Source organism: Eucyclogobius newberryi, unplaced genomic scaffold (assembly GCF_026437365.1).
Source record: "Eucyclogobius newberryi isolate DKJ021-1_F unplaced genomic scaffold, fEucNew1.0.hap1 SCAF_14, whole genome shotgun sequence".
NCBI lineage: Eukaryota > Metazoa > Chordata > Actinopteri > Gobiiformes > Gobiidae > Eucyclogobius > Eucyclogobius newberryi.
The window spans coordinates 21,368,414-21,386,683 of NW_027315768.1; the positions used below are offsets into that span (position 1 = coordinate 21,368,414).

Below are 18,270 nucleotides of genomic sequence, written 5' to 3' on the forward strand. Positions count from 1 at the left end.
TTTGAAACAAATTGCACATTTGTGTTTCACAATTTCACAATAATTTCTGATAATTAATTCTCAACTAATATGTTTTAAGGACGTTTTAATATTTTGGTTGGATTGACATAATATCGTCTGAATATTGTACTCGATATATCGCCTGCCCCAATTAGACCACGTCACTTTTGTAATTCCTATTGTGATGTTTAAATGTTCCTATCTCTACATCTGTCCATCCATCTGTTTCCAAAAGATATTAAAAGCCAGCAATAATTACAAACAAGTTGATGGTGGCGTCTGATGGTGAAATCTGAAAATATCACATTAAATAATTCCTGGTGATATTATTCTTGGGTCAATCATCCCTGCTCTATCTTTACCTCACTCGCCAGTTCTGATACGCAGCGGCGTGTCACACTTGATCAGAAACACACAGCTGATGAATGTACATTGAAGGTCAGCAATCAAGGGAGGTTTTCCACTCTTGAGGGATGCCGGGAGCCATTTTTGGAAACGTCGTTCCTGTTTCCCCTGGCAACCAATCTTATCCCTACACACACACAAGCTAAACTCGCACGGGCACACTACTCCAGCACAAAGACAGGATGATCCATGTCCGAAGGGATCAATTGGCCTCCGTGCATGTGAGTACGCACAAGTGTGAGTGAGTGGGCTGACTCGTACATACGGACAGACAAACACTCTAATCCAGAGAAGAAAAGATACACATTGTAGAGCCGGTGTGTGCCCTGCAGGCTTACATTAAGGTGAAAGATCAAAAAAGGGGTTTCAGTCTGGTGTTCACAATTAAACTTTAACTGCTGTGGATTTTGCTGGGAAATGTTGAACGAAAATTTCATTTTTCTGTTAAATATTACGATTTAAACATTAATGAATGAAAGAAATTAGTAGAAAGAGTTACACTTTTCACTCCCAGAGCCTCAGACGAGACATAGGAATTTCATGATTTAAAATGTTTCTATTACGATTATTGCAAGAAAATATATATAATATAATGATTATTCACAATTACTGAGCTGATCACCAATCAACAGTGAAATCTTTAATTGTCTTTCATTCCCACACGTTACTATTCCTCAAGTTGTGACCAGCTTTACAAAATCTAACTTTCTGAATGTCAAAATGAAGACATTTTTTACAATAAATGTAATAAAAAATGTGCTTTGAAAATTGTCACAGTTCAGAAGCCTCTTATGACAAGTGCTACAATAAGGCTAGTTAAGTCGTCCGGATTGGCTTTAGACTGGGGTGGGTGCTCGACAGAGGGTCTGGCTGCCCGGCATAGCCCGAATGAGCAAGGTGGGGCTGTCCTCCTGAGGACCAACCACCTGCAAGAGGGGCCGGTGCAGAGAGATCTGGGCGGCAGTCGATGGCAGGGGCCTCGACGACCAGATATCCGGAGGGGCAGAGCTGTCAACCAATCACCACCTGGTGGTGAGTTGGCTCTTGTGTCAAAGAAGGAAGCTGGACAGACTTTGTGAGGCTCTGTTTGGAACGTCTTGCAGAGCCCTTTATCAGCAGGGTCTTCAACTCACACCTCCGGGAGAGCCTCCCTGGGGAGGTTGGGGACATTGAGTCCGAGTGGACCATATTCTAGACCTCCATTGTAAATGTGGCTGCTCAGAGCTGTGGTCGCAAGGACTCAGGTGCCTGTCGCGGCACCCCCCGAACCTGGTGATGGAAATCAGAAGTAAGGGATGCCGTCAGGCTGAGGAAGGAGGCTTGTGGAACTCCTGAGGCAGTTAACAGATATGGGCTGGCCAAGCGTGCAGGAAGCAGTGCTTCACCAACATTGTTTATGGTGTGGGTGGAAACCGTCGTCGGACGGTGGAAGGAATACTTTGAGGACCTCCTTAATCCCTCTGTCACGTCTTCTGGAGAGAAAGCAGAGACTTAAGGACTCGGAGGCTGACTCGTCCATCACCCAAGCTGAAGTGACTGAGGTTGTTGGCCATCTCCTCGGTAGCAGGGCTCCGAGGGTGGATTAGATCCACCCTGAGTACCTTAAGTATCAGGATGTTGTAGGACTATCTTGACTGAAACATCTCTGCAACATAGCGTTGCGGTCAGGGACCAAACCTCGGGACTGTGGTGGTGGTCCCTCTGTTCAAGAAGGGTAACCGGAGGGTAGGGTGTGTTCCAACTACAGAGGGATCACACTCCTCGGCCTCTCCGGTAAAGTCTATTCCAGGGTACTGGAGAGGAGAATCTGACCGATAGTCAAAACTCAGCTTCAGGAGGAGCAGAGTGGTTTAGGTGATGGTCGTGGAACACTGGACCAGCTCTATACTCTCCATCAGGTGCTCAAGGGTTTATGGGAGTTTGCCCACTTTGTAGATCTGGAGAAGGCTTTTGACCGTGTCCTTTGGGGGGTGCTCCGGGAGTACGGGGTCTGGGGCCCTTTGCTCAGGGCTGTCCGGTCGGGCATGTCCCACCGGGAAGAGGTCCCGGGGAAGACCCAGGACACGCTGGAGGGACTATGTCTCTCGGTTGGCTTGGGAACGCCTTGGGATCCCCCTGGAGGAGTTGGAGGAAGTGTCTGGGGAGTGATGGCTGTGAGTCCCTGCTTAGACACCTGCCCCCGCGACCCAGCACCGGACCCAGCAAGCCGAAGAAGATGGATGGATGGATGGATCATTCTTTAGTTCTTACGATTATATTGTGACCTGAATAATCAATATTACCTAATAATCTTGACATTCCTAACCAGACCATACACAAATTCAACATCCAAGGAACAATTTCTGACTAAAACTAAAAAAATAAACTAAATCTTGACTACTGCTAAACAATATTGCAAAAACATAATTACCTCATTATACAAAAGTGTCACAGAAATTCAGTATGTACAATGTAAGTTTGGGCCAGTAGACAGGACAACGTTAAATTGTTGAAATTGTTTTGTTACTGTGCATGCTGACAACATCCTGTCTGGGGAGAGAAAACAAAATCCTTATCCCTGTGTCTCAAAGCAGCGCTCTTTTTCACTGCAGATCAGAGCTCATTAACACCTGCCATGCCTGTAAATTACATTTTTGCTGAGATATACCATTTTACACCTATTTCTTACACCGCCAATATCATCTCCAAGGATTTGTTTATGATTATTACACATGCATATTTACAGTGGCTTACATAACAGCCATGTAGTGAATATTAAAATGAGTGCATTGATACCTAATGTTTATTCATGTTTAGTGGGTCTATCCATCATGACTTGTCAGGTATAGAGATACCATTGGGATATGACCAGTTAGAAAGAGTAGATGAGAGAGGATGAATAAATGATGCTCTGTTGAAAGCCTCGCTGTATGTCTGTAGGGTTATCCACTGACAGTCCCCAGTTTTAACCACACCAACACACACCAGAGAGAGGACGCAGGAGCGGCGGGGGCAACACAAGCTTTTAGCCTTTTCCGAGGCACTTCTCCTGTCAGCACCGATCTTCCTCAACGCTCCGTGGTCCACGCTCCGAGTCAGGGAAAAAAAGCAAAGAGGTGAAAGCAAAGTCTTAACTATAGGAAGGTGTGAAGGGACGAGGGAGCTAGAGATAATGAGGGAGAGAGAGTATCAGAAGGGAGGGGTGTTTCTCATCCCAGCTTGCTCTTAAAGACAGAGTGCATGGTTACGGACTCGCAGTGGAACGGCGGGCTCAGCTGCACATCTCTGAAAGTCTCTCCTTCGTCCAAAAAAAGTCACCGTTTTACCTGGAATCGTCTAACCAGGGGGTCTTGTTTTCCTCTGTGTCCAGGTGATCACTCCGTTCCGTAGGCTCATCCTCTGCGCGGAAAACAGGAAAGAGATGGAGGACTGGATCAGTTCACTCAAATCTGTCCAGTCCAGAGAACATTACGAGGTATGCCCCGTTTACTGATGTTTATGTGCATGTTGAGGGCTTAAGTGCGTCTGTGTGTGTGTGTGTGTGTGTGTGTGTGTGTGTGTGTGTGTGTGTGTGTGTGTGTGTGTGTGTGTGTGTGTGTGCGTGCGTGCGTGTGTCTGTGTGTGAGAGAGACAGAGAAGAAATCTAGAGAGTGTTTGAAGAACAAGAGATTTACAGTATGCTAAGGTATTTTTATATTCTCTGTATCCCTAAGTGACTCTCCTCAACTCTAGTTGAATTAACAAAACATTATCAAGATCACTTAACTAATCTAATCTTCTATGTTGAAGGTGTTATGCAGTGTTTTTGAGATCCTGTGCTGTGTTTTGTCATTTAGTAAGGGTCCCATGCAATGTTTATGCAAAAGTATACACACACTTTACAGTACGTGTAGCTGTAATGCGGCTGTGGCCATGAACAGACGTGCATAGGCAGGCTTAATGTGCTCAGGTGCATCATTGAAAGCGATATCCAGGCATAGAGAAAAATGCTTTACCAGCAATAATACATTTTAAATGGAATAAGCCTCTGTTAATTTCATCTCAGCATCATGCACTTGTAGAGTGGTTTCACCAAAGTAAAAAGGTAGATAATGATGCACAATACAGAGACTAAAAGCAAAGACATTTAATAATTGGATGTATTTGGAGAAAAACTCTTTATTCATGTCAGTACAAGATGTGCTAAATCTTGGCAATGTGTTGACAGCGAGGCGCTTGTGGTGAGCAAAGCAAAAACTGCGCCATGCATGTTAATGGCTTTGATTTGGGATTTCTTATATAATCCTATCTCACACCCCTTTATTGCACTGCAATGCAGCAGTATCCCATTGCTGTCACTCCACAGGGCATCACACATACACATATGTTGTACAGTCGTGCATGGCGCCCCCACGCTGAGGCGGGTCTGTTAGCTGTAAGTCTGTTAGGACCAGATCTGAGGCACCTGTTACAAATGGACCCATGATACATTAGACACTGTATGTAGAACTGCACCAACAGCCAAACTCAACACCCACACTGTGCTAACCACATGTTACATCTGCTACATCTCAGAGGAGCGTTTCAATTATGTCAGAAGATTCAATGAACAACTTTTACACCACTGCAGTAAGCAAATTGTTCATGCACATTTTTACATCAAAAGGACCTGGGAATAGTGACAGCAAGTCTTTTACTGCAATCATTTTCTAACAATTTCTTTAATGAGAGAACACTGTACCACACTGCTGGAGTGGAGCCACTTCTTGTGACAAAACTCATTTTTATCATTGACTATGGAAAATATTTTGAACAAAAACTAATTAAAAGGTTGCATACTAATCAGTGTTATTTGAATGTTTTACTTTTACTTTTTATTCTTTTGGCAGACAGCGCAGTTCAATGTGGAGCACTTCTCAGGGATGCACAACTGGTATGCCTGCTCCCATGCACGGCCCACCTTCTGCAACGTTTGTAAAGACAGCTTGTCAGGTGTGACCTCTCATGGCCTCTCATGTGAAGGTAAGGCGATTTTGTTTTTTTATGGACTAGGTTGTCAAAAAAAAATTACGAAGATCAGATACTAATTGATACTAAAACTAGTATCGAAACAAGATACTTATTTGAGGAGACATTGATCCTGAAACTAAAAATTACATATCGGACAATGTTGGACCTTTCTTGAATAGTTTAGTCTTGATCTTGAACCAATGAAACTACTATTTTGTGTTGAAAATGACATTCTGTCGTCTCAAATGTAAGGCAAGGCAAGGCAAGTTTATTTGTAGAGCACATTTCATACACAAGGCAATTCAAAGTGCTTCACACAGCAGGAAATATGTAGTTAGAAAGTTCGAAATATACATATTGTTTGTTATTATTTGAAATTGGTAACGCCACTTTCCACGACATGCAAATGCAAAATGAATCCTTCATCCTTAAATGGGTTGGAGTGAATCTTTGACTGAAATCTGTAAAAAATTGTGTGAGTTGTAATTCACTGGAGACCCGCTCAAGCATGTCATACGGTGTGTTGCATAAATGCCCCAGAAAGCAGCTATTTAAATTTTCATTTTGCATTTGCAACTCTCCGTCTCACCAATTCTGCAGATAGGGTAAAAAACTTGTCAATGACGCCACATCTTCTCATCTCATCTCTGAAAGAACAGCAGGAAAGAAGAAGAAGCTGATGGGCTGGTGTGAAGTGTCAGCGACAGGCAGCAGATCGAAATCTAATAATAATAATAATCTGAAGCTGCTCCCTGTCTTAATATATCCAGGGGCCTTGTGTGTTTTGAACGCTGGGTTAGGTGTGTGCGTGAAAGCCAGAGATCTGTGCACTCAGAGATCATTACCCACTACAATTAGACCCTCTTGTACAACGAGTGGGAGGCCAAAGAAAGCAGCATAGACAAGAGAAAGGACCAACTCGTTAAGAGGCCTCTGAATGCCATTATCTGCAATAATCTCCTCACCGCAAAGACACACTTAAACTCACAATTGCACAAATGGTTATAAGAGGCCCGTTTCAGCTCTTCTCATCAATATCGGATTCATGCGGGGTAGAACAACGGAAAAGCAGAAGTGAGAGACTGTTGGCCACCTTTAACCAATGATGGATGATGGTATCAACAGGATGTAGGGCTGCGCAATAGGAAGACAATAACACATTTACTTCTGACCTGACCCTGAAAAAAATCTGCCAATTTGGATAGATCAGTTTACCTTAAGAGAGTTTCTTTGATTTCTTCCTATGCAAGGGTTTCAGCTTCCTTTTACACAGTATTCCATATTACAGGCAGATTTACCTATAACAGTAAAGTGTGGGGTCTCAGAAGAGGCAGACTGCTTTAGTTACTGCATTATAATACACACACACAAGTACACTTTGTACTGTATGCTCATGTGAGAGCTGGCCTCCAACAGTCTCTTTACAGAAGCACAAAGTATTGATGTCAATGTTTAACAGATTTTCCAAAAACAAAAGTAGATGTCTAAACCTTTCAAACTCATTCCTATTCACACTTGTATTGACATCCATACATTTTTTGGCCACTAGCACAGCTTTTTTAGACACAAGTTCTGCTTTTAGAATATACTTTCATGAGAAAATCTTGCAAATGATTTAAAGGTGTACTATGCAATATTTCTTATGCTGTGTCCCCACTTGCATATTTCCATGGAGTTGTTATGGCTTTGCTTGGAATGTTTTGCAATATGGCATGAAACAATCTTGCATTTATTTGATCAGATGTCTTTATAATAAAAATACCTTGAAAAACATCCATCCTAACAGTGACCTTTAACTTGGCCTGGTGCTGTCACTTACTTCGAAATAGATCACTTTAATTTAGGAGTCTTTTTAGTCCATACACTTTCTTTCAGACACAGGCTCACTATCACAGCTTTGTTTAGCATCATCAGGTCGAACACACGAGTCAGAGACAGATGTGAGGAAGAGAAAAGCAATGGATTATCAATGACAATTCGATTACTCCGAAAGGGAGGAGTACGCACAGCCAGAGAGAAAGAACAACTACGTCTGTATTAAACCACCGGCCAAACAGTTTCACAGCAATCAGCGTGGCTTAAATTTCCCCTTCGATTTCCTGCTCCAGACGCTCTGCTGTGATTGATTTATGATATACCTCCACACAAACACTAAAACACACAAAGTCTAGCCATCCTTGCTCACAAATGTTCCCAGTCCAGCCCTAAAGAGCCAGCAGTATCATGCCTAATGCTTTGCTAATGCACCATAATAGTGTTTAGCCGGAAACACAGCAATGGCTTTGTATGTCCGGTTATGCTGAAGTTTTTTTTTTTTTGTGTGGTGTCTTCGGGAGAGTGAAATGGTTGGACGATGTAATCACTGTATTATTCATGTGTTGCTGGGTTGAACGCTGTCATGCTTTTTCAAATGATGCGTGTTATTAATTATACATAATAGCTGCATATGTGGGCTGCACTTACATTTACATACTGGGGGTTTGGAGACATGATTTTTACATTTGAGCATATACATTGTATACACGTTGCATGAAAACGTTAACACAACTTTGAGTTTGAGATATGAATTTTGTGTCCTAAAGATTGTATATGCATTCTATACTATCCTGAAAATATAGAGTATTAATGTCATTTGAAAATAGTAGCACCCTTTTGTCATTATAACAGGGATTGCAAATGTTTAACAGGCAACAAGATACATAATAAGCAAGCCTTATATAAATCTTACATAAATCTCTAAAACATTATTACTTAAAGAAAAAACAATAAACACATCGCATATCTTAAGATAAGATAAGATAAGATATTCCTTTATTGTCCCACATGGGGAAATTTCATTGGTGCAACGCAGGTAGATACAGAGGTAGATACAGAAGAACAGATCACTTATAGGAAGTCTGAAAAAAATACTTTCAGTAGAAGATCTCCTATAAATAAATAAAAACTCCCATAGACAAATAAATAAATAAATAAATACATAAATACCATTGCATGTGATCCCGACAGTAATTGCACATGAATATGTGTCACGACAGCACATAGATTGCACATGAATTTCACAGTAATTGCACATGCATCTTCACGCTATGCTTGTACCAATAGCTAGTTCAGTACCTGCATGATCCTTATACTGCAGTGCTACTGTTGCTATAGCTTGAACGTGTGACTAAAGGTTCGTTCACACTTGCACAATCACCACCAAAATTGGGACTGAATCAGGACTAAATCAGGACTTAAGGACCAAGTCCACATCAACACAAAAATGGGCTCAAATTAAGATCAAATAACGACAAGTGTGAACAAACCCTTAATTAACCAGTTGCCTTAAAACACAAGGACGCTCTTCTGTTGCTGTCGACTGCGATTCGGGATAGCTATTACACTGACATGCAATTAGGCTTAATTTAGTTCTTCTTCTTCTAGATTGTACTTTACAGGGTGGGTATGTTTCAACTAATCCTTTATCTAGTTAGCAGTTGCACTCTCTGTGTTTCTATGTTTATACTGATTGTGACTCTGTTGGCTTTGTCTCTTTTTCAGTGTGTAAATTTAAAGCCCACAAGCGCTGTGCTGTTCGAGCCATTAACAACTGTAAATGGACGACACTGGCGTCCATAGGAAAAGATATTATCGAGGATGAAGATGGGGTATGTTTTATTGATTATATATTTTAAGACATATTTGTTTGTGCATTTTGACAATAGTTCTTTAGACCTTCTCATTTTGTGTACGCAGATTGCAATGCCTCACCAGTGGTTGGAGGGGAACCTTCCTGTCAGTGCCAAGTGTGCCGTGTGTGATAAGACATGTGGCAGCGTGTTGCGGCTGCAGGACTGGCGCTGCCTCTGGTGCAAAGCTATGGTAGGAGGACATCAGGTACCAGTGCATACATCTGACAACACTTTCATCTTGTTAAATAATACCTCAATATCTCTCAAATTCACTCCTCTGACTAATCCGGTTAGTTATATAATTGGTGTGTTTCATTCTTTATCAGTCACAATTTCCTTTTAGTTTTTAATTTCTGGAACATGAGACTTTTATGCTATCAAAATGTAGTTAGGCAATTCATTATTCTGAGCAGGATTTGAGTTTCCAATCCATCCCAAGTCATTTTTAAGGCTCTTGCTGAATCATTTGGGCTGGAAACATATGAAATATATATATATATATATATATATATATATATATATATATATATATATATATATATCCATCCATTCATTTTCTACCACTTGTTCCCTTTCGGGGTCGCGGGTGACTGGAGCCTATCCCAGTGACTTCTGGCCTTAGGCGGGGTACACCCTGGACAGTGGCCAACTCGTCATATGCAATTATATAGTATAATAATATAATAATAATATATATATATATATATATATATATATATATATATATATATATATATATATATATATATATATATATTACTATTATATTATTATACCAATAATTGTATTTGGTGGTGCAAATAAAACTCTCTTTTTTGTATCTTTAAGTCTTTGCTGTAATTGGTTTAACAGTTTATGATGTCCAGTGACAGGTTGAAGCAAAATGAACACGAGAATGTAAAGCAAGAAATACAAAACTTGCAAAATTTTGATATTCGGAATTCCTCACCCTCACTGAGGATTTTCTGGCTGACATTTGTTCATTAATTTATAATCAGCCATGAAAATGACTCTCTGTCTGAGAGAGATTAAATGTCCTCTTTTCTCTCAGATTTTAGGTTTACCTAACCTTCACCTCACATCAGTCAAAAGTCTAGACAAAGGCTCATATTTTTATGGCCCTAAAATCCACAGTTTATTCCTTGTATAATACGGTAATTTTCTATGACTCCTAGTGACAGATATTCATTGCCTTCATGGAGTCTGTATAGTCTCTGTATAGAGTATACTCTATAAAGCACTTCACTGATTATTGATCATTTACATTATTGATTGTTATTACCGACAACGGATGAAAATAGCCCACGGCCTGTTTACATCATGTGTTTCACGTATGTTTATTGACATGCACTGTCCTGACTAAATAAATAAATATCTAAAAGACAAAAGTAAAAATGATTTTAAATTGCCTCATTTTGCTTTAAAATAACATGTTGTAATTGATTTAGGTGCACACAGCGTGTATGGACCTATATCCTCGCAAATGTCCCCTGGGTCAGTGTAAAGTCTCCATCATTCCCCCCACGGCGCTCAACAGCATCGACTCAGATGGTAAGCAACTCTGACACCTGTCTGAGAGCACCCCAGGGCCCCAAACCAATCTCTGTATGAGCAGCAATAAATGCCCCTTGAAAATGGGTTTCCAGTCCATTTAGTTTTAGAGCTGTTCTCGTGTGAACTTTAACCTCTATGCTCAAATTAAAAGCTGCAATAAAGAAGCTTACACAACGTTTTACAATAATTTATTTCACGTTAAACCCAATGTCCTAAAAGCATCACTTTATATAGTGTCAAAACTAGTACAGTATTAGAATTTTTAGGTCCCCTGAGGTCATTTGAATGTTGTTTTAATATTTTAATGCCGTTCCTGTCTATGTATCTTCCTCTTTATTTGATTTGAACAGTGGCTGAAAAAGCATGTGAATAAATGTAATCTTACCTGGCGTGTCTCCCCTATAGCCAGGAGTTAAAAATAGCCCTTTGTATCACGTGACGAGGTGTGTGGACATGTGACCAGCAGGGAGAGTCTTCTTCTCCACCAGCACTGACATACAATACATGTGACAATTGAATGAAAGTTTAAACACCGTCCAACTATAAACAGTGCTATTCTCGAGAAATGAAATATTAAGAGTGTGATTCTGTGCACATAAACATGTCACGATGCATTTATATCACTAGGATGCTGCTATTATCAAGGTAGTAGGATTGTCAAAAGTATCGAAAAGCAGATACGAATCAATACTAAAACATAACCTCATCACAATAACACCAATAGAAAATAATCAGATAAAATGCATCTATAAAATGAGTTAGAATTGTTATTTTTCAGCCTTAAGGGACAGGAACCGCACATTACACAGATTATTCTTGTGATTAACTCATTTGAACAGCGTGTCTCTGTCTAATTGGCGGATAGATATGACTAGACATCCAGGAAGGAAAAGCGCAGATGATATGCTTCCCTGTATGATAGCTTTTATTTTTTTCACCATCTCAACACATGTGCCTGTACCCCGCTGCCCAACTGCAGGATGGAGAGAGAAGAGAGGGATGGAGAGAGAGAGAGAGAGAGAGGTAGAGAGGTAGAGAGGGAGAGGGGCTTTGTAATTGGCTGAGCGGGGATCAGACTGAAACACGTGCCTCAAGAGTCGTGACTTTCCCTCGTTTTTTTTCTCTCTAGCCTCCTCCATCTCCTCCTTTCCCTGCTTTCTCTGACAGAATAACAAAAAGGAAGGGAAAAAAATCAAAGTAGGGACCAGACAGAGAGCTTTAGAAGGATATGGAGAAGAAAACAGACGCACATGATGGGGTGTGCACAAAGCCTTTGACGGCCTGGTGGGTGCGCAGTGCAGATTACACTGTATGTGTCAAACCCTTATGTTGTGTTGCCATGGTCAGATTATCCATATGTATGTACGTGGTAGTGTGAGCGAAACACGTGATTTTGGCACGTGCTGGTTCCCCATGTGCTGTGAAGCTTGATTGCGGAGGTTCGTTTTGATGAGGTTATCATAACGACGGCACTAGATGGACTCACTGTGAACAGACAGCAATACACAGATGAGTGATTTCTGAACTACAACAAATGAAGCGTAGACATTTTATTACAAGCATTTGATAGTATCAGTTAAACATGTTCATTGGCACTAGTCTAATCCTAACAGAATAACTCATAACACATAAATACACCACTTTCTTTTAGGAGCTACGGCAATCAGAGGAAATAGAAACAATTTGAAACTCATAATTTTTTTTATTAGGGGCCCTAGAACAGAATCGATTAAGCACTTTCATTATTAAATTTCTTAGTGACCAGGCTATATTTACATGCATACCAAAAACATTCCAGTGTTATCTGATTATTGAGGCAGGTTTTGAAAAGGCAAATTATGCAACAAGAAAAAACAATGTTTACTTCATTGTACTTTGTCTTCCAAGTACAAGTTACTCAAATGTTAATATTCTAGTAATCTGATAGAATGATAGATATGTGTGTTCTGACCTGTTCTACATTCCTCCAAAGGATTCTGGAAAGCTACTTGTCCCCCGTCATGTGCCAGCCCGCTCCTGGTGTTTGTAAACTCTAAAAGTGGAGACAATCAGGGAGTCAAGTTCTTGCGGCGTTTCAAGCAGCTCCTCAACCCGGCCCAAGTCTTTGATCTCGTGAATGGTGGGCCACACCTCGGGTAAGGACGAACATCAGTTACAACCTTCTAGAGTAAAGCTACATCAATAGTTACCAAATTCTGCCTGTGTTGATGTATTTCAGTCTACGCCTATTTCAAAAGTTTGACAACTTTCGGATCCTGGTTTGTGGAGGAGACGGCAGTGTGGGCTGGGTCCTGTCTGAAATTGATAAGCTCAACCTTCACAAGCAGGTATTTCATTAAAACAGCCAAAGAAAGGTAGTGTCATCACAAAGTATCAGTTTGGAACAGGCTTCTGGCTGTTTTAGATCCCTCAAGTGGATAATTGAAGACACATTTAAACAAGTACAGGCATATGAACAATCCTCGTGTGAAATTAGAGAAGAGATGATATCTGTGATTAACAAATCAAGTATTGTTAACGTTTAATTATACTTGGATATAGTATGTAAACTATGTGACCAAAGCAGTGCATTCTGATCACTGTCGCCCTGGCCATGTGTTACAGTGCCAGCTGGGGGTGCTGCCTCTGGGAACAGGCAATGATCTGGCACGAGTGCTGGGCTGGGGTCCGTCGTGCGATGATGACACACAGTTGCCCCAAATCCTGGAGAAGTTGGAGCGAGCCAGTACAAAAATGTTGGATCGCTGGAGCATCATGACATATGAGATCAAGATCCCTCCTAAACACAGCTGCCCCACCACACCTGAGGGGGGCGATGACTGCCAGGTACACACAGGAGCCAACAAGCCTCCAAACACTAGAGACAGATCAGCACAGACATGTCCACAGTAATAGCAGCTAAATGTCAACTAAATACACTTTGTCTTCTAATTGTTGTTGCTATTGATTATTTAGAGTCCTGGAGCTTAACACAAAACCATGGTTGTTTACACTCTCTTATTGTGCACTTTCTGCAGTTTCATATTTCAGCTTATGAAGACTCAGTAGCAGCCCATCTCACCAAGATCCTGAACTCTGACCAGCACTCTGTGGTCATCTCCTCTGCCAAGTACGTAGCACCTCCCACCAGCTCGCCTCACACTTGTAAAAGATAAACTCTGAAAGCACAAGAAAAGAATTGTGGTTTGTGTTTTATACAAAGTGTTTCTTTGTGCAGAATCTTATGTGAAACAGTGAAGGATTTTGCTGTCAAAGTGGGAAAGGCCTATGAGAAGAGCAGTGAAAATGCAGATGAGTGTGACAGCATGTCTCTCAAAGTACGCCGTAGTAAACATTACCTAAACCTTTTTGTCCATTTTTGGTTTTACTGACTCAACTACATCTGTCATCAGTGTGCCATCCTGAATGAGAAGCTGGACTCTCTGCTCCATACGCTGCAAACTGAGTGCCACGCTCTGCCTCAGCTGCCCCACCCCACGCCCCCCATTGTAGAGGAGGAGCCGGAAGATGAGGACGATGACGAAGAGGAGCCCAGTGAGGAGAGCCTGAGCGAGCTGAAGGAGAAACTGGAGCGGGCGGAGACTGAGAAGGGAGCAACCACTTCACGACATCAGTTCAAGAGCCGGGAGCAGCTTATGCTCCGGGCCAACAGTTTGAAGAAAGCTGTGCGGCAGATCATTGAACAAGCTGAGAGAGGTGACTACACAAGTGTTCACAAGTGTACAACAATTAACCCTTAAATCTAGGGGGCTGAGATAACGTTCTACTTAATTTTTGTATTGGATAAACACCGATAGATTTACATGACGTGAACAATGGGAGCCTAATTAAAAAAAGGAGGGAAAATGAAAAAAAAACAACTATTATTTCCTCTTAATTGGCATGTCAGTAATCAGGAATAAAACTGCCAACCATTGTCGAGTCCCTTTGCATCACCAGGGAGAGGACTAACTGCATTTTTGGCCGAATTTGATCCTCGATTTAGGCCTGTGTTCTATGGCTCTCCTTTTCTCTTTTTCAATAATGTATCATAAAGAACAACAACTTACATATCTCCTTTTTTAAAGTGGTGGATGAGCAGAACACTGACACAGAGGAGACAGAGCTGACGTCTCCACTAGAGTTAAAAAAAGACAGCGAGGAGGAGAACCGCGACAGTGAGAAGGATGAAGATACCAAGGAGCTGGAGCTGATGCTGCCATGTAAGTCTTCTACTGTCTCTGCTCCCAGTCTGTTATGTGACCTGTTTACAATCCCTTTTACCAACTTGGCTCTAATGCAAACTATTTCCATCCTGGGTTGTGTCCAAAGCATTTAACCTTTCCATCCTCATCTGCCTGATCTTCTCACACCGCCAGTTGGCATTGTCTTCAAGCGCTTACGATGTAATTAATTAAGATTGTGATGCCAGCTAAACCTTTACAGGGGATGCTCTAACACACATGCGCTCACTTGAACTTCCAGTAGACAGTTTTCATGCAAGTTCAAGGAAAAGAAAACACATAAAGGACAAAAAAGTCGCCCCCTTGTGGTCACTATAATCCTTGCAACACATCAACAACAAAAACAGCAAATGGGATAAAAACTTCTGACGCAAATCATATTTCCTGTCATAAATAAACTGAAGGATTTGTTAAGCTATAGGCTAAGTACAAGCAGAAACATGTTACTCAAGAATGGAATAATAAAAGTTTTGAACATTGAATGAGTCAATTGCATGCACGATACTGTGATTGTGTATGATTGTGCTTAAGCCACAGGATGTTTTATTGTCTTAGGAGCAGAAGTTCTTCCTGTTTATCATGGGGCAGCTTCCTTCCATGCATTTTCCAGGTCATTAGGAAAGACTGGGGGCATCGCTTCAGATCCTTTGCTGAGCGTCGTCGGGTTTCCTTACTCTTTCCTGACCCACTCATGAATTTCTCCCCCTTCGTTAGATAAATAGTGCTGTTGCTGAATGGGCCAGACATATTTAGCATAGTACAAAGATCTTTAAATAATGGCTTGTTTTAACGTATTTGTTCCATTTTCTTTTGTTTGTTTGTTTGTTTCCAATTGGTTCCAACTCAGGGTTACTTAAACAATTGCATACTGAAGAAACCATGATGCTATTACATACAGAGGCCACTACACTACGGATTCTCAGAAAAAACATGTCCTCCCTTAATTCACAGTGGGCTTGCCCCCTACTGTGAACTAACTAATTACCTGTGCTAAATGAATGTGTGACTGGCTGGCTGTATGTTACTGCGGGCAACACCCAACTTTTCAGTGTGTGCCTCTCCTAAAGCCCTGACTTTGACAATATAGTGTGAGAAATGTCCCGTAACATGTCTTTAAACGTATTAGTTGAGGTTTTAGTATCAGACATGCGAAATGACAGGAAAATTTGCCACAATTAACAATATACCTAATATTCCATTTTAGCATATCTTCCAAACTTGTTGACTAAAAGCGGCACATTTCATGCATAAAATAAAGAGTAAACAATGACTTCTGCATGTTCGAGAACTGTTTCAAAAGAGGGAACGTGCTTATAATGTAAGAGACCAATGTGTTAAACCAAATGTGAGAACAAATGTAAAGCAGCATTTTATTTCAGTTTTTGGGGTTAATATATGGAATGAGTTGGACCTGGAGTTAAAAGACTGTAGAACATTAAGACACTTAGAGACCTTTTTCAGACATTATGCACATATTTTTTTTGTATTGCTTAAACCAAACCAAACTGAAAAAAACATTCTCATTTATCTGTATTTTGATATATTTCCCATCTTTAAATCCAACCATTAAATAATACAGAATAATCAGAAATATAACCAAAACTAAATATAAAAAGTTTGTTTTTCTGTGTGCAGCTGCCAAGAGTCCATGTTCTCCTACAGAACGCAAAGTCAGCCGTAGCACCCAGTCTTACCAGTCATTCACCATCACCCCCTTCACCACCAGCAAAGAGAACCTGCCTGTGCTCAACACTCGCATCATCTGCCCTGGTAAGCCAACGCAAACCAACAAGTACATCAAGTATATTACCGTGTATACTTTGATGTGTATTTTTACTAGCACTGTGGCTTTTTGTGGCTTTTGTGGCTAACTTTCTAAAACAAATGCCTTCAACACAAGAACAGTGTAATGAGAGAATACCTATGCATCACCTCACCCTTGTGTGTGTGTGTGTGTGTTTGTACAGGCCTGCGAGCTGGTCTGGCGGCCTCAATCGCCGGTAGCTCCATCATTAGTAAGATGCTGCTGGCTAACATCGACCCATTTGGTGCCACTCCCTTCATTGACCCCGACCTTGATTCACTGTAAGACTTTTCTCGTTTCGAAACACGGCCCTGGTTTGTTTGTACAATGCTGCTGGAATAAAATCTAATCTAAACTTGTGTACCTTTCTTTATCTAGAGAGGGTTACATGGAAAAATGTGTGATGAACAACTACTTTGGTATCGGTTTGGATGCCAAGATTTCCTTAGAGTTTAACAACAAGCGAGAAGAGCATCCAGAAAAATGCAGGTAGTTGTCTAATTTATTATTTTCACTTTTCATTGGCAGTTTTTTTGTTAATAATTCCTACCAAGAATGTGAATCTAAACAACCAATAATTGTAGTATGTTTGTATTGTGTCTAATCCCCATTGTAGGAGTCGTACAAAGAACATGATGTGGTATGGAGTTTTAGGCACTAAGGAGCTTCTCCAGAGAACCTACAAAAATCTGGAGCAGAAAGTTCAATTAGAGGTTGGTAAATAAGATTTTTTTCTGTAATATTCTGCAATACAAAATAAATCTAATTGGGCAAATACTGCTTTTCTAGTGTGATGGTCAGTACATTCCTCTGCCGAGCCTACAGGGGATTGCAGTGTTAAACATTCCTAGTTATGCTGGAGGGACCAACTTCTGGGGAGGCACCAAAGAGGACGATGTAAGTATTTCCATGCTTTGGCTCAAACACTAATTTATTATTGCCTTTAAACCTTGGTGAGTCATGAAATACAGTACAGGAGACAAACTGGAGAAACAAATATCTACTGTGTTGGTACAAAGTTATATTTCGCTTTTCCCTTTGCTAAGCCATGTTAAGACAGCCATGATCCTGGTTCAGCCCGACCCCAATGGCCCTGAGGTGTAGGGGGAGGCACGGATAGAGAAATATGTGCGCTTGTTTGTTCAAGGCTCAGAGCACAAGGGCTGCTGAGGGACTGGAGTGTCAGTTTGCACGGTTACATACACACAGTGATCCAGAGGCTACCCTTGGACACGCAAATACTGTATGTGCAGTCACTCTTATGTAACTGTCAGGCTCAGAAGGGGACAATAAATTAGAGCGAGGACGTTTAGTTAAATTTAGTCATGAGCAGATGTAAACATTGGACATTTGCCTCATTTATACTTTTCCTGTTTGGCAGACCACAGTAAATCACCCGCTTCAGAGCAAACGTTCGACATCATTGGTTCTTTCTGACAAAAGGGGCTTGGAATTGAGACAAAAAGAACAGCTGATTATGATGCCTCACAGATTAATAAACATCTGCAATATATGAAACTATCAATCAACATTTTTCACACCACAACGTGATACATTTGTTTCCCCCTAGTGGACGCACAACAACATTTACAATCTATGATTTGATACCATAGATTGGTTCTGCGTGTAATAGTCAGTGGTTATT

At 41.0% G+C, this 18,270-nt stretch overlaps 1 protein-coding gene across 3 annotated transcripts in view; it reads left to right on the top strand.

The window, feature by feature from the left end:
- Positions 1–18,270, top strand: part of dgkh (diacylglycerol kinase, eta) — a 41,478-nt gene that overhangs the window by 17,583 nt on the left and 5,625 nt on the right. For 2 of the 3 annotated variants that reach the window (XM_072444929.1, XM_072444930.1), the window contains 17 exons: positions 3,755–3,859; positions 5,253–5,385; positions 8,914–9,020; positions 9,109–9,234; positions 10,493–10,595; positions 12,571–12,733; positions 12,817–12,925; positions 13,203–13,424; positions 13,616–13,707; positions 13,816–13,915; positions 13,991–14,294; positions 14,666–14,800; positions 16,457–16,591; positions 16,789–16,906; positions 17,004–17,114; positions 17,242–17,338; positions 17,415–17,522. In XM_072444929.1, the coding sequence (XP_072301030.1) occupies positions 3,755–3,859; positions 5,253–5,385; positions 8,914–9,020; positions 9,109–9,234; positions 10,493–10,595; positions 12,571–12,733; positions 12,817–12,925; positions 13,203–13,424; positions 13,616–13,707; positions 13,816–13,915; positions 13,991–14,294; positions 14,666–14,800; positions 16,457–16,591; positions 16,789–16,906; positions 17,004–17,114; positions 17,242–17,338; positions 17,415–17,522 (2,268 nt within the window). Of the gene's footprint in view, positions 1–3,754; positions 3,860–5,252; positions 5,386–8,913; positions 9,021–9,108; positions 9,235–10,492; positions 10,596–12,570; positions 12,734–12,816; positions 12,926–13,202; positions 13,425–13,615; positions 13,708–13,815; positions 13,916–13,990; positions 14,295–14,665; positions 14,828–16,456; positions 16,592–16,788; positions 16,907–17,003; positions 17,115–17,241; positions 17,339–17,414; positions 17,523–18,270 lie in introns of all 3 variants that reach the window. The other variant, XM_072444928.1, reaches the window with a different exon arrangement.